The sequence below is a fragment of the Leishmania braziliensis genome, chromosome 21 (genome assembly GCF_000002845.2).
Source record: "Leishmania braziliensis MHOM/BR/75/M2904 complete genome, chromosome 21".
In the NCBI taxonomy this organism is placed as follows: Eukaryota; Euglenozoa; class Kinetoplastea; order Trypanosomatida; family Trypanosomatidae; genus Leishmania; species Leishmania braziliensis.
The window spans coordinates 389,411-403,490 of NC_009313.2; the positions used below are offsets into that span (position 1 = coordinate 389,411).

General features: G+C 60.3%; 4 protein-coding genes across 4 annotated transcripts; all 4 read left to right on the top strand.

Annotated features, from left to right (window-relative positions):
- Positions 1–1,327: 1,327 nt before the first annotated feature.
- LBRM_21_1220 (conserved hypothetical protein) lies at positions 1,328–1,756 on the top strand (the record flags this gene model as incomplete). The annotated part of the gene is made up of 1 exon (XM_001564777.1): positions 1,328–1,756. One exon carries the CDS (start codon positions 1,328–1,330, stop codon positions 1,754–1,756), a length of 429 nt encoding a protein of 142 aa, XP_001564827.1.
- A 1,223-nt stretch (positions 1,757–2,979) lies between these two features.
- On the top strand, positions 2,980–9,240 carry LBRM_21_1230 (hypothetical protein, unknown function; the record flags this gene model as incomplete). The annotated part of the gene is made up of 1 exon (XM_001564778.2): positions 2,980–9,240. One exon carries the CDS (start codon positions 2,980–2,982, stop codon positions 9,238–9,240), a length of 6,261 nt encoding a protein of 2,086 aa, XP_001564828.2.
- A 1,120-nt stretch (positions 9,241–10,360) lies between these two features.
- On the top strand, positions 10,361–11,773 carry LBRM_21_1240 (putative epsilon tubulin; the record flags this gene model as incomplete). Its single annotated transcript, XM_001564779.1, has 1 exon — positions 10,361–11,773. The coding sequence occupies one exon, from the start codon at positions 10,361–10,363 to the stop codon at positions 11,771–11,773; it is 1,413 nt and encodes a 470-aa protein (XP_001564829.1).
- Positions 11,774–12,444: 671 nt separating this feature from the next.
- LBRM_21_1250 (putative dynein arm light chain) lies at positions 12,445–13,386 on the top strand (the record flags this gene model as incomplete). Its single annotated transcript, XM_001564780.1, has 1 exon — positions 12,445–13,386. One exon carries the CDS (start codon positions 12,445–12,447, stop codon positions 13,384–13,386), a length of 942 nt encoding a protein of 313 aa, XP_001564830.1.
- Between the last annotated feature and the right edge of the window lie 694 nt (positions 13,387–14,080).

The window sequence follows — 14,080 nt, forward strand, 5'->3', positions numbered from 1 at the left end:
ATGAAAATACCGAAAGGGGGGATTTTCCGGTCCCGAAACCCCCCACAAAAAAGGTTCGAGAACGGTGGCCCGCTACCCCCAAAGTGGGTTTATAAAAGGCCCCCTCCCCCGTAAAGGAAACAGGGGTAGAAAAATTTTTTTTAGGGGAAAGCTTCCCGGGGGGGGGGGGGGGGAACCCGACTTTAAGTATTGGCCCCTCCGCCCCAAAGGAGGGAAAGAAGGGAGGGGGGAATTTAGGAGATTCCCGTTTTGAGGGGGGCCTTGGAGGGACCCCCACCCCAAAAAACCCACGGCCACGGGGGGGCTTCCTTGGTTTCTGTTTTATCTCCAACTGATGTAGAATGTAATGCTGCCATGCGAAAAAGGCGCTCTTTTCTTCCTCCTCAAATCCCCCGCTCCCTCCCCCCCCTCTCTCTCTGTGCTGATGTGTACGTTGTCGCTCAGGTTGCTTATTAGATTTCCTCTTCTTCTCAAGTGAAGCGCGAGGGCGCATAGGTGCGTGTGTGTGCGGGGCGCGTCTCCAGAGGTCTCTCTTGCCCTACGCATCTCTTTTTTAAGCGGAACCACCAACCACCAAACTAGGCATCGCAGGCCACGGGCGTACAGAGGAAGTGTGTGTGTGTGTGGGGAGGGAGGATGGTAGTGAGGCTAAAGAGCACCTCTCTTTTCCTTTCCCAGCGTCCTCTGCGCCCATCACCGATCCCGGTGTAAGCCGGGTGGCGTGGCAGCCACTGCACCCCCCGATTTCCTTAGCCGTGCGGCGCTCCCCACCCTACCACAGTCTCCCCCCTTAGGAATGCGGTGGCTTTTCTTCTTGACTTGCCCATCCTCTTGTGTGGGCGGCAAACGCGTGCACGTGAAGACGCGCAGCAGCTTCACAAGCGGTGTGCTCAGCACCGGCAGGGGGAGGGAGGGAGGGAGGGAGAGAGGGGCGGGGGCGGCTTCACTAGAGCTGTCCTCGTATCACTGTTTCCTCCTTTCTGGATGTGTTGTCCCTCAGCTATCTACCTCTTTCGCGCTTTTCCTCATATACCTCCCGTACTGCGAGCGACATCCGCTCGACGGCAATCGCAGCAGTTGTCCCACTGCAGTAGTCGCCAACCAGCAGGCACTTGTTGTCTGTAGTGAGGCACTTTTGTCCGCTAACCATAGCCACACATACCATCGTCAGCCACAGGTGTGATACAGTTGTGTGCCTGTGGCGCTCCTCCGACGCTCCAGACCTTGACCACACCGTGTAACCCCCTTTCTGCTTCCTCACCAACTCATCGGCATCCATACAAACTCCAGCGCCCCGCTTTCCTTTGGTACCCTACATGACATAACAATGGTTCGTTATGTGCAACGCCCGTGGTTCTCGCCGCTCGGCTTCATGGCGTCAAGCCCAACCGCCTACGCGCCGATGATTGCGTGTATCGCCCTCGCCGCCATCTTCCCGTTTCGCTACCATATCTCCGAGTACTTTGAGCGCCAGAGCGATGGTTCGCACGTGGAGCTGCGCCGCAGAGCTGTCAAGTACTACGCTGAGATGGAGCGGATGCACCGTCGGCAGGCGCTGGTGAACCTAGAAAGTATCCAAGACGACAACGCACCGCACCGCCTCAGTGCGGTGCTGTCGGTGGAGTCAATCCAGGCAGGCAGCCTAGATCAGGAGTACAACTACTGGTACGCCCACGAGCGTGACGCGATCCGGGCGGAGAAGCTGATAATGGAGATACGGGAGCTGAAGGCGAAGATGGCTGCCGAAGGTGCGTGAGAGAGCGAGAGCGAGACGGAGAGCGCCAGGAAAGGCTGCAGTGGTCGGCCCGTTTCCTCTTCTTCCCTCCCCCTACTCGATGTTTTAGGTTTGTTCGTCCATGCGCTTATTGCCATCTTTCTGTTGCCCCTCGCACTCTCTGCTTGTGTGTGGTTCACATCTTGGCGTCTCTGTTGTGTGTGTGTGTGTTGGTGTGCCCACGTTTTGGCGGAATGGGCTCAGCGAGGTGCGGGACGGAGCTGCATTATTATGCGTTGTTGCTTGAAGAGCATGCGAAAGCGTAGACGAACACGCGAACGAGAGAGAGGGCAAACCAACACAGGACGCGCGCGTGCAGCGCTCGTGCCTGCGTGCACACACACACACTCTCTCTTTCTCTGTGCATCTGTGGAGGAAAGGGGGGGCTTATTATTTCAATCCTAAGCAAACCGAGGTGGGGGGCCCTAGTCAAGACCGATTCCGACCGTCCCTCTCGCACGCCTGCTGCTCCTTCATTTGTACGCTTGCTCAACTCCTCCCAATGCTGAATCGCTTTTCTTCTCTCTCATCCTTCGCGCTGCTGCGGCTGCTGCGGTTTCTATTCACATGTGGTGGTGGGAGCGCTCTCATTTGCCGTGCTTTCGCTTATACACACGCACACACACACACCCACACACACACACACACACACACACACACTCACGCATGCATGCACCGACGTATAGGCATACCCGCGTGCGTATTATTTTTTTAAGCTTCCCCTGGGTGACCCGGTGCTCATTGAAGCGTCACGCGAGTGGACAGCCCACCCCTTTTCGAACGTACACGGATACAAAAGTGAACGAGGCCGAATCGCTTCTTCTCAGCAGTCTCCCTTATTCCAGAGCGTCTCCCTCCCCTCCCCTCCCCCCTTCTCTCTCTCGTTGCGTGTTCGCTTGCTCGTTCTTTCGTTGTAGACTTTTTTTTTTGGGAGAGGCAATTTACGCGTTCTCTCGCCCACTCAGCTTGGGGCTTTTCGTTGGCGTACTCCATAGACGACAAGGGGAGACTGCACCGCACACCCTCCTCCGCCCCACCTCCCCTTCAAACGCGTGTGTGCACACAGGCCCACGCATGGCGACACGCAATCAGCGTGACGCATAGACTGACACAGTGCGCACATCAACTTGCTCAGTTGTCCCTCTCCAGTTGTTTTCGTTTTTCTTTTCGAAATACCCCTTTCCTTGGCTCGATTTTCACTCTGCATGAGTGAGCATGTGCGCACCAATGCGGGCTTGCCGCCCATGTCTCCTGTCGACCTCGCTCCACGGTGGATGATGGTGGATGCAGGGTTGACGACCCCGGCGCCGGCGCTGGCTGCATCAGTGTCTTCAAGCATGCCTGTGGCTGCTGCACCCTTTGTGCGTAACCCCGTTGCCATGCATCGAACATCCCACCGTGGTGTAGATCCGTATCAAGTTTGCCAAGCATACGTGAACCAGCTGCTGGAGCTGCAAGGGGAGCAGGTGAGTGTTGCTCAGTCCCTGAGGGCTGTGCTGCGCATCGCATTCATGCACGCGGAGCCGATCTTCGGAGCGGAGAGCACATCTGGTTCCCCGAAGCAGGCAGGCGCCGCGAGACTCGTCGTCGATAGCGTTGAAAATGTTTTTCCCGGCTGCCGCGGTAGTAACAGCAGCAGATTACATCAGCAAAGGCCGACGAGTACCGGTGCCGAGGCAGGTTTCCAACCAACTCCGACGTCGTCATCATCGCCGTCGTTGATGGCCTCTATTACGTCCCTCGTACACCGTCTGCATGTTCTCCAGCGCGAGTCGGCTGAGTTTTCCGCCACTCGATGCCTGCCGTCACTCGCGGAGCTCTTTGGCACCTTCGAGATGTATTGGGCCTGGAAGCGCTCTCAGATTTGCGATGGCGGCGTGCAGGAAGAGGAGGAATCCGACACTATTCCCGTCAGTGCGAGCGCCGCAGTCACTCGCAGTGCCGTGGGTGGTGCGACGACGGCCAGCGGAGTATCTCAAAACGGACCCAACCAGCACCAGCGACCGCCGACGCTGCGTCAGCGTTACGATCAGGCGCTGCGTGCCCGTGATGAGCTTCTCAGCTTCCTGCAGCTACACGCCGAGGCCGTGCGTGCCTTCGATGCTCAACTGGAGCAGTGGTGCCGCTGTGGTGATGTTGGTCCAGCGGCACGATCTACTAGAGGATGGCTAACAGTGAGCCCTGCAGGCACCGGTGGTGCACCGGTCGCCGTATCATGTGATGCCGACACGCAGGCCCAAGCTCAGCGGCGCGAATTTGAGGCCTACACCTGTGAGCTTGTAGAGGTGGCGCAGACGACACGCCACATCGCGCAGCTGTTACAGGCTGCGCTACGGGCGTTGTGTCGCCCTGCAGCCGCGCGCGGTACGGTGCCCTCACCCAAGCCGCGCGCGGCTGCCGGGATGGACGACGAGGGCGCCTTCAGCACTTCCCAGCGTCTACCGCAGACCGGAAGGAATGTGGTCTACTCGCCAGGTATCGATACGCAGCGACTTGGTGGGCTGCAAGCCCGATCTTCTGTTAACACAGGAGGGCTGACTAGCAGCTGCACGAGCGCAAAGCGTGTCGGCACGTATCTCTCGACCGAGCTCAGCGGCAGATCACCATCTTCACCGGCACCTCATACCAGTAGCACTGTGTCAAGCTCAGCGTGCGGGCTCTGCAGTCCATTGAGCCCCAAAGCTCGAACTCTGAAAGTATGTGTAAAGCCCGGGCAGTGCAATGACAGCAGATCCGTTAACGGTGCTGAAGACGCTGTGCAAGGCTCCTGGATGAATACCCTGTCGCCGCTCACACCACCCCCGACCGCTGCGACGGCTTCAGCGAGCCCGTCATCCACTCCGCCACACCATATAGAGCCGAATGAGCCACATTCGCAACTGCGAAGACAGCGGCGCAGTCGGCGCCGCCTGACGCCGTCGCCTTCGCCCCATCACCCAGCGGCTCAGGAGGAGGGCCGTGCTTCACTATACGCGTCTCCGTCCACTGCCGACGCCGTCTCATTATCGCCGCTGACAGTTCAACGTGGTGCTGCGACAGCAGTTGCCGGCGTCGTGCCTGCTGCGCAGTCGAGGGAGGCGAGCGCTGACAGGGGGCAACATTGTCTTGTTCCAACACCGTCTGCTGCCTCTCAGGGGGAGGGGCCGGGGAGCGCAGAGGAGGACAATGGCGTCCAGGCTGCTGTGTCGCCTGTTGTCACCCTGCGCCTCGCCGTTGATGGATCCGCGACGCACGATCGTGATGGCAATGTAGTGAGCCGCTTGAGCACCCACGCCGAGCATCGGTCATGGTCGAGGAGGCACTGTCTCTCTCAAGATGGGGCTCGATCGCTGCTGCGTGAGCTGGCCTCAGCCTCAGTCGATGCTACGGTCTGTGAGGGTGCGCGACTGTCTAACGCTTCTCAGTTAGCCGATAGCCGCTTCCGCGGCGTTGTTGAAGGGGCCGCATCCGCTGACAGCGAGCGTCAGACTTTTGCGGAGGCGACGGCCGACGTACAGGACGCGACAGCTGTGTACGTGCCACCACCTTGTGAGCAGCGGGCGCACCATCACGGCGATTCTCCCGCCACTGCCACCACGGTGGTGCTCGCCGATGTGATGGAGAGCTCGGAGGGTCGCGCGGCATCACAGTCCCCTCCATCGCCGTCCCCTCAGCCGCCGTGCACTTCAGCGACGCACACGGTAAGCGCTGTGGCAGCAGCGTGTGCATCTGTGTCCCACAAGGGGAGTGCATCGCTGCACTTCCTCTCACCACGATCGCTCTCGATGGACAGTGACGCGGGACGTGGCACCACATGCGGCGAATGTGGCGGCTTAGATGAAGAGGGCTGCCTCAGTGTAGGCCGCGCGGCCTCGATTCCGACATCACTGTGGCCGCGACTGCCTCACAAGGCGGCATCGCGGTCTTCTTCTGCCGCTCTGGTGCTGGCCACCACCGACGCGGCTGGAGGTGCCCAGCTGGCCCATAACACAACGGTACCGGCGTCTGCCCCAAGTCACTCACTATCAAAGGAGCCCGAGGGCGGTGACATTACAGCAAGTAAGTACTTCGCCTCGCCCCCAGTGGATCCGAATTTCTACACAGCGCGCGACAGTGGCACTGACGTCTCGCTACCTCCTGCCCCTGCTGCCACCTTTCATGCGTCGGTGAGCTCTGCACGGCCGGAGCTGTCGCCGAAGCCGCCACAGCAGACACAACACTCCGAGCAGCAGCAGCAGCAGCAGCAGCAGCAGCAGCAGGGTCATCAAGAGCACCATGTGCAAGAGTGGGACCACACCTTTAGTCCCACACCCTTGCTACTGGACAGCCTCGAGAGGGAGCTCGGTGAGTCTCAGCAGCGTCCTCAAGTACCTGCACCTCCGCGGCACAGCTCACCGGCGTTCTCTGCAAGCAGCGCGGCGCCGGGCAACCCCGCTGGCTCTGGGGAGCCGGGCCGTTTGCTTGAGGAGCGCGTGGTGTTAACCATGCATGAAGAGCTCAAGGCACTGCGCGCAGAGCAGCGTCACAGTCTACACAAGATGCGTAAATACGTCAAGCACGCGCTTGAGGAGGTGGCCGAAGCGGTCTCGGCAGCGGGCAGCTGCAATCACAGTAGCAGGGGAAGCAGCCGCACGAGTAGTCGAAGTCATCACCCTCGCACGGCAAACGAGTCGAATCACAGCAGTGTGGATGTCTCTACCGAAGGTACGAGAGCCACAGTGGCAGCAGGGAGGCAGCGATACGCCGTACGTGCTTCCCAGCAGGCCCAAACCGAGTCATTTTCGAGGTCGAATGAAACGGCAAGCGTCTCGGCTTCCATCAAGACTAGCAGCAGCTCCGCGACACTCCCTTCTCGTCTCTTGACCACCCAGCAGCGGCAGACGGCGCCCGCTGTGCCTGCCTCTCTGCCTTCGAAGGAGGAAGAACTGCAGCGCTCCTTGGCAGTAGCGGAGGCTAAGGCAACGCGACTCGAGCAGCTCACAGTGCAACTGAAGAAGCGGCTGTGGCTGGCAGAGCTGTCACGGCTGTCGCCCATGTCAGCAACATCAGGGGTAAGAGAGCCGGAGGCAGCTGTAAAGCGGTGCCCCAGCCTGCGCGATGCATTGATATACGGCCTCTCAAGTGACGCCGGCGACACAGAGGATGATGACGGCAGCTTGCCAAACGTCGGGCAGGCAGCTGCGAGCCAGGGCTATTCCAGAGGTAGCAGCACAGCCGCAGGTGGCGTAGCAGTCGAGGAACGAGCGATGCTGTACCTGGTAGACCGCGAGTTGGGCTACCACACTCCGTGGGATGCCCCCACGCATCCTCAGCGTCGCCCGAGCACGTTTTGCCGAACGACGAGTGAGGTACCTCGCTCATCGCTCCAGGTGTCGCATGATGGCAGCTGCTCGTCGTCTTCCACGGAGCATGAGCGCTTGCCCAGCCTTTGGTGCTTCGAAGGTAACACTGCTGCCCACTTTTCACCAAGTGTCTCGTTGGCTCCTACCGGCATCACTGAAAGACTTGACAGTCGTCGACTTTGCTCGAGCTCTGCGGCACCCTCCAGCACTACCGGCGTCGCCTCTTCAACGCGGTCACTAGGTATTCTTCGGCAGCGTGCGTCAATCTTTGAAGTACTGCGTCGAGGTCACGCTGCCCGTGACGCGCAGTCATCCGCACCGACGGGGCAGCAGCAGCAGAGAGAAGCCTCTCAGCTCAGCCCACCACCACCACCACCACCACTGCCGCATTCTTCGGCAGGCACAGCGGTGGAAGCGCCGGCAGAGCTCACGGCAGCGGCGCAGTCGACAACGTATTCATCGCCATCGCGTCAGGCTCAGAAACTCTGTTGGCATCCCTACAACGCAGAGGTCCTGTCGAGCAGGGACCAAAGAAAACCAATGGGCAAGGCAGCAACGGGCTTTCCCAAGCAATCTGTCTCCTCACGCTGCTATACAGACATCTCTGGCGGCAGCGGCACCGGCTCTGTTGCAGGGGCGGGGCTAGGGTCATCCGCCTCGGTCAGCACACTTCGCGCCGAGCAGGCACTGCAGAATGCGAAGCGGCTCCTACAGAGTCGAAATGTGGCCCTCGCTGCGGGGCATCGCGGCATCAACGTCAAGTGCCACTCCAGTGCGCCACTCGCGGGAGACACGCAGCCGCCCTTCACTGCGGCATCATCACCCAAGACGCCAGCAGAAACTGGGCAGTACAGTGTGCAAATGCCTTATCTCCAGGAAGGGGGCTCAGCAAGGGGTGCGGCTGCTGTCCCTGTCAGCCCCCTCATCCGATCAGGTCAGTGGGGTGATTGCATGGAGCAGCTTGAAACTGTCTCATCCTCTTCACGCGCCTTTGTGCCTGCTGCTCTGCACGCTGGCATGACAGACACTGCCTCGGCTTTGCAGCGTGTCAGCGGCTCGGTGGACCGTTGCGCAGCCGACTTCTCTACAGTGAACGGTGGATGTGAGCCCCGCTCGCACTTTCAGTCACCGGAGAGTGCCTATCACCACTATGATACGTCCCCGTGCTCTGCTGTGGCATATTCTACCAGCAAGGTACCGCGCTCCTCTTCTCCATCAGGCGCCAAAGCCGCACTGAAATTGATGGAGCCGAGCTCCACTCCACCGGCGACGGCTGCAGACTCGTCTCTGCCGGTCGCAGTGTTTCATGCGGCGACGGATGTGACGACGGCATTACAAGCGCAGCGCCGTGTTGACAGCGCCACGTCGCCAATCTCCCGCGAAGATGCTGAGGTGGGGGCAGCAGCGGGGGGTCGGGGAGAGCGCGGCGCCAGCATTCATAGCGACATTACCTTTCCCCATCGCGAGCGCAGTGCACGCAACGCTATGACTTTTACCGATCGCGGCTACAGCCCACTGTCGGACTGCACTACGGATGCACGCAGCACACGCGGGCTCCGTAGTTCTTCACCTCTACATGCCACTGTGAAGCAACGTGTGCATGATAACAGACACGAGGTGCCGGCGCCCCTGATATCGCGGGCTGGTCAAAGTACGAGTCGCCTCACCGCCTACTCGACGTCACCTACACTGTCGTGTGGCTCTGCTCAGCAGCAGCTGCTGGACACGCTGAAAGAAGAGGAGTCTACGTTGGCAACCGCCCTTGGGCGCCTTCAAGACCAGCAGCGGCAGCTGAGGGAGAAGCATCAGCAGGTGTCGCTACTGGCAAAGCAGATAGCTCTCGCCACCGCTGCGCGTGCATCATCACGGGGGACTCGTGTGGGTGACCAACGCGCTGCCGGAGGTGCTGCTGCTGCTGCTGCAACCGCAGGGAAACAATTGACGAGCGGTTTCCATGGAAGCCGCAGCGGCAACGTGACAGCCGAAGCCGCAGCGACGTCTCGCGCCTCAGCCGACTGCCACCGACTTTTGAAGCGATTTGCAGCGGCGGAGTCGTCCTTGGCGGAGCGCGAGGGGCGAGTGCAACGGGCGTTGTGGGCGGTGCAGCGGCAGCGGAGTGCCTTGTCGCGCCATGACTTGCTCTAGGGGGAGGTGACGCTTGGCAGCGGAGTGCCTTGTCGTGTTTTCCGTGTGGATTACCTCTTTCTCTCGGCTGTTTGCTGATGTAGACCGGGTGCGCTCCTTCACCCCATCAGTCTGCATCGATGGATGCGTGTCTTTTTCCCTGCCTCTTCTTCCGCTTCACTCCACCCACTCGGCCAAGCCACAAGGGCGCAGCGCATGCGCGCGCGTATGTGCGCCTCGCCCTGGTGACTTCCAGTCGACCCCAGGCTGACAGCTCGGGCGTTGTCAGGATACAAACTTTTATGCCTGTACATCCCTTCACACCCGCAGGGACCGGAGCGCCGCCCTCTACGTGTTTTTGCTCGTGGCTGACAAGCGATGCCAAATCCAACGGTGGAGAGGGGAGGGGGTCGTAGATGGACAAGGAAAAGGACGTGCACTGGCGCGGAGCGAGCGGGCTGAGGGAGGCGTACGGAGGCTGCAATGACCACCTCTGTGCCTCCTCGCCTCCCTCTTGTTCTCAGCCGTGGTGTCTTGCAGACGCTGGCGAGGTGCGCCCCATCTCCCTTTCATCTCCCAGCGGCCCCACTCCCGTTCTTTTCACGGACACATCGGCCTCACGCCACGCGCACTTACATACATACGCCTGGAACTTGTGCGCATCTTCGTCCCTACCCCTCTCCTCTGCTCCCCCCATCGTGCAGTAGCCAATAGGGGAGGGGGCGCACACGCACAACGGTACTCCAGCGCCAAGCATCAACTATTACCGCTTAAGAGTAGATAGACACCCGAGCCACCTGCGCTGCCTGATGCACGTGGGTCATCGCGCCACCACTCCCCATAGACCCACCCCCCACACGGATGCAGGCAGGCACGCGCAAACGCACGTTGGCGCTTCTCTTCTTCTTCGGGTTTTGCACGACTCCTTGTGCGTTGCCATTTTGCTTGCTAACAGGCGTTGTGGCTTCTCTGGCTGGTGCTGTTTGTTGGTGCCACCGCCGTTGTGGTTCTTGCTGACCGGAGGCCCCTCTGCGTCTCTCTCTCTCTCTCACACTGTGTGAGTGCGTGCCCAGTGCTGCTGCTCTCCTCCTTCGTTTTCTTTGGTTTACTTCTTAGTACTGCTTCAGTCGAGGCCCTCGTCATGCCCCGCGAAATCGTGACGGTGCAGGTCGGCCAGTGCGGCAATCAGCTTGGTCAGCGCTGGTTTGATGTCATGCTGCAGGAGCACAAGGCCCACCCTCATTTTCCTGAGGCCCGTGACGCTGTCTTCCTCGAAGGCATGAGCCGCCCTGGCCGGCTCAAAGCGAGGTGTGTGGCGGTGGACATGGAGCAGGGCGTCCTGCATGCAATGCTGCGTGGGCCGCTGAGGGACATCTTCGACGACAACTTCTTCGTCTCCGACGTCAGCGGCGCCGGAAACAACTGGGCTGTGGGGCACATGGAGTACGGCGACCGCTACATTGACGCCATCTCGGAGGCGGTGCGGAATCAGGTGGAGCAGTGCAACTGTATTCAGTCTTTCTTCGTCATGCACTCACTGAGCGGCGGCACCGGTTCTGGGCTTGGCACGCGCGTGCTGGGCATGCTGGAGGACGAGTTCCCGCACGTGTTTCGCATTTGCCCAGTTGTCATGCCGTCCGAGGTGGACGATGTCGTAACGGCGCCGTACAACAGCTGTTTCTCGTTAAAGGAGCTGATCGAGCACGCGGACTGCGTGCTACCGCTCGACAACGACGCCCTGGCGCGCATGTCAGACCGCGCCCTCAGCAACGGACGAAACGGGCGTGGCGTGATGGCAAGTGGTGTGCCGCAGCCGCACTCCTTCTCGGCGGCGAAGCCGACGGACACAAAGGGGCTGCCCTACGACTCGATGAACGGGCTTGTGGCCCAGCTTCTGAGCAACCTAACGTGTGCGATGCGCTTCCCTGGGCCGCTGAACATGGATATCAACGAGATCACAACAAACCTAGTTCCGTACCCACGGCTGCACTTCCTCACCGCCGCCATCGCGCCACTGAGTGTCTCGAGCAAGCACGCTGTCGTCGGGCCCCGCTCGGTGGATGCGATGATCGCCGCGTGCCTGGAGCCGGCGCACCAGTTTGTGGACGCCCGACACGGCCAAGGAAGCTCCATGACGCGAGAAGCCGGCAAGACTCTGGCGGCAGCGCTCATCGCACGCGGCCCGCAGACAACCGTCGGTGACCTCACCCGTGGTATCGGGCGGCTGCGTGAAGAGATGGTGATGCCGTACTGGAACGAGGACGGCTTCAAGACGGCGCTGTGTGGGGTCAGTCCACTGGGCCACAGAGACTCGATGCTGCTCCTTGCCAACAACTGCGTCATCCGCGCCAAGGTCGGGTCGATGCTATCCAAGTACGAGCGTCTCTACTCGGTCCGCTCCCATGTGCACCACTACGAGCAGTATCTCTCCGATGCCTACTTCACTCATACAATGGAGACGGTGCGCATGCTTGTGGACGACTACGCGTACCTGGACACGGCGGCGCCGCCGAAGAATATGCCGCGCAGCATGAGGGATCTCATCTACTACTAGTCTACCGAGAGCAGGGAGAGGGAGGGAGGCGACGGATTTGGAGAGCACTGTGCATCGTCGTCGCTGTCGCTCCCTCTCTTCAGGCCGCCCTGGTTTACTTCAACATTTACCCAGACCGGAATAAACAGGCGACTCCAAAGGCGAGAGGGCCACAGTGCCATCGTATGAGGAGCATCGCCGAGTGATGGGTGCCGGGAGCGCACCCAGGGAGTGGGTGGTGGGTGGGGGCAGGAGTAGTGATACATCTTCTCCGAAAGCTGAGCTGCGCATCTCTTCTGCCTATTCCCCGGCTCCGCTTCACGCGTGTCTGTACCCGTGCGTGTGAGAAGGTCGCATGTTTGTGTGTGTGTGTGTGGGTGTACGTCGACCCCGATCACGAGCACACCGTCACTGATGATAATGTCTGTCTCTCTTGCCACCCTTCTTCTTTGGCTGCCCTTCTCGGTTCATACCGCTACTCTCTACCCGCACGTCTTCTGTTGCTCGTCTCTCCACGCGTCCCCCCCACACACACGAAATACGTGCGCAGAGCCACAGCGCAGAGGGAGTAGCCTCTCCCTGTCCCCACCTCCTCTTTCCTCAAACATCCACACACGCACACACACACACATATATATATATATATCTACCACGACTCCGATTGTGCCATTCACTGCCGCGGAGGTCAGCCGATGCCCTCTGCCTGCACCGCGCCGCCTGCGCCCCGATCGTCGTCGAAGGCCGCAGGGATAATGAAGGGTAGCGGCCACCGCAGCGATAATCGAAGCACGTGCGACAAGAGCGCATCGAGTAGCGCTAGTGTAGACGATCTGCAGGAGGCGATTCTGCAGCTGCTACCACGGCGCTCTAGCGAGGAGGATGCTGCGGTGTACATCGACGTGAACGGCCCAGCTGACCCCAGCCGGACGCTTATTCGCTACGACATCCCCTACGCGCCTGGCGACCCGAAGCGGTCGCTGAAGTTGCGCCGGAGCCTCGGTCGAGGCGCTGAGGAGCGTGTCGTCGACCCGAACGTGAGGGTCATCATTGACAGCTTCATCACTCCGCGGAGGTGGGTGGATGCGTCGACGGGGGTGGTCTGGGTGCAGCACGCCAGCCCGTTTCCCTCCTCCCGTATCGACGCAGCGGAGACTCAGGAGCGCCTGCACGCCCAACTGAAGGTTCACCAGGCGCGCCGCACCGGCACCAGCCCCATCCGCTCGCTCCTCATCGCCGAGTGCATGCTGGAGGTGCTACGCCAGGTGACGGCGGAGTGCTGGGAGCGTGGCCTGCTGCTACTGCACGTGCACTCGGAGCGGGTGGCAGCCCAGGCGTCCCATCGGCGCCTCTTTGAGAGTCGTGTCGGCCACGCCTTCCGTCTCGCGCTAAAGGGCGAGAAAGACGTGGCGAAAGTGGAGGAGGACATGACCGCACTGAAGCAGCGCGTTGAGCTGCTGGGTCAGGAGGAGGCAGACCTTCGGCGTCAATGTAGTGAGTTCGAGCAGCATGCCGAGGAGCAGGTGCTGATCGCGAACAAGGAGCACCACGATGCCCTCACAAAGCTGAAGCGGGAGGGTGTGCAGAAGCGCGCACAGTTAGAGCAGCAGCTGGTAATTCCAGCGAACTTGCAGTAGTGGAGGGATACGAAAGGCACTGTGTGCGTGTGGGGTGGGTGGGTAGGGCGTGTGTGAGCGTCCCTCACTTAAAGAGTTGCCCCAAGTCATTTGCTTTCTCCTTTCTCCTTGTTACTTCTTTCCTCCTACCACCGCCGCTAGTACCATCACCTCCACAGCCGTCCAGAGTTTGCTCTTCACGTCTTGACGCTCTTTTCATGCGATATGGGCTTTGAGAGAAGCGGGCGAAAGCCTCATCGGCAAAGAGGAATGTGATAGGAGTAAGCAAGATAGCCCCAGTGTGTGCGGAGAAGGAGAGACGGAGCAGCTCATCCTCCTCTCCTATGTCGCAACCCACACACACACACCGCACTACACCATCAGTCATACTCGATGTACGTCAACGGGACGATGCGCCCCAGTTCTTCATCTTCTCTTCCACTTCTCTTTCTTTCTACGTTGTTCAGCTCTTTTTCTGCGTGTAGGGTTGACGCGTGCTCAGGGCAGAACGCGTCAACCCTACAATGAAGCCAACAAGAAAAAAATGAGCTAACGAGAAACGCAGTGGCAGCAGAAGCGCCGAGGGAGTCGCGGGAGCCATCTACGTGGACACATGGACTTTACCATGTCATGGAGAGATGCCAAATAGGGCATGCCGGTCCGGGAGAGAGTGTGCCTGTCCCTGCGTGTAAGCGGCTCGCACTGAGGGGCCAGC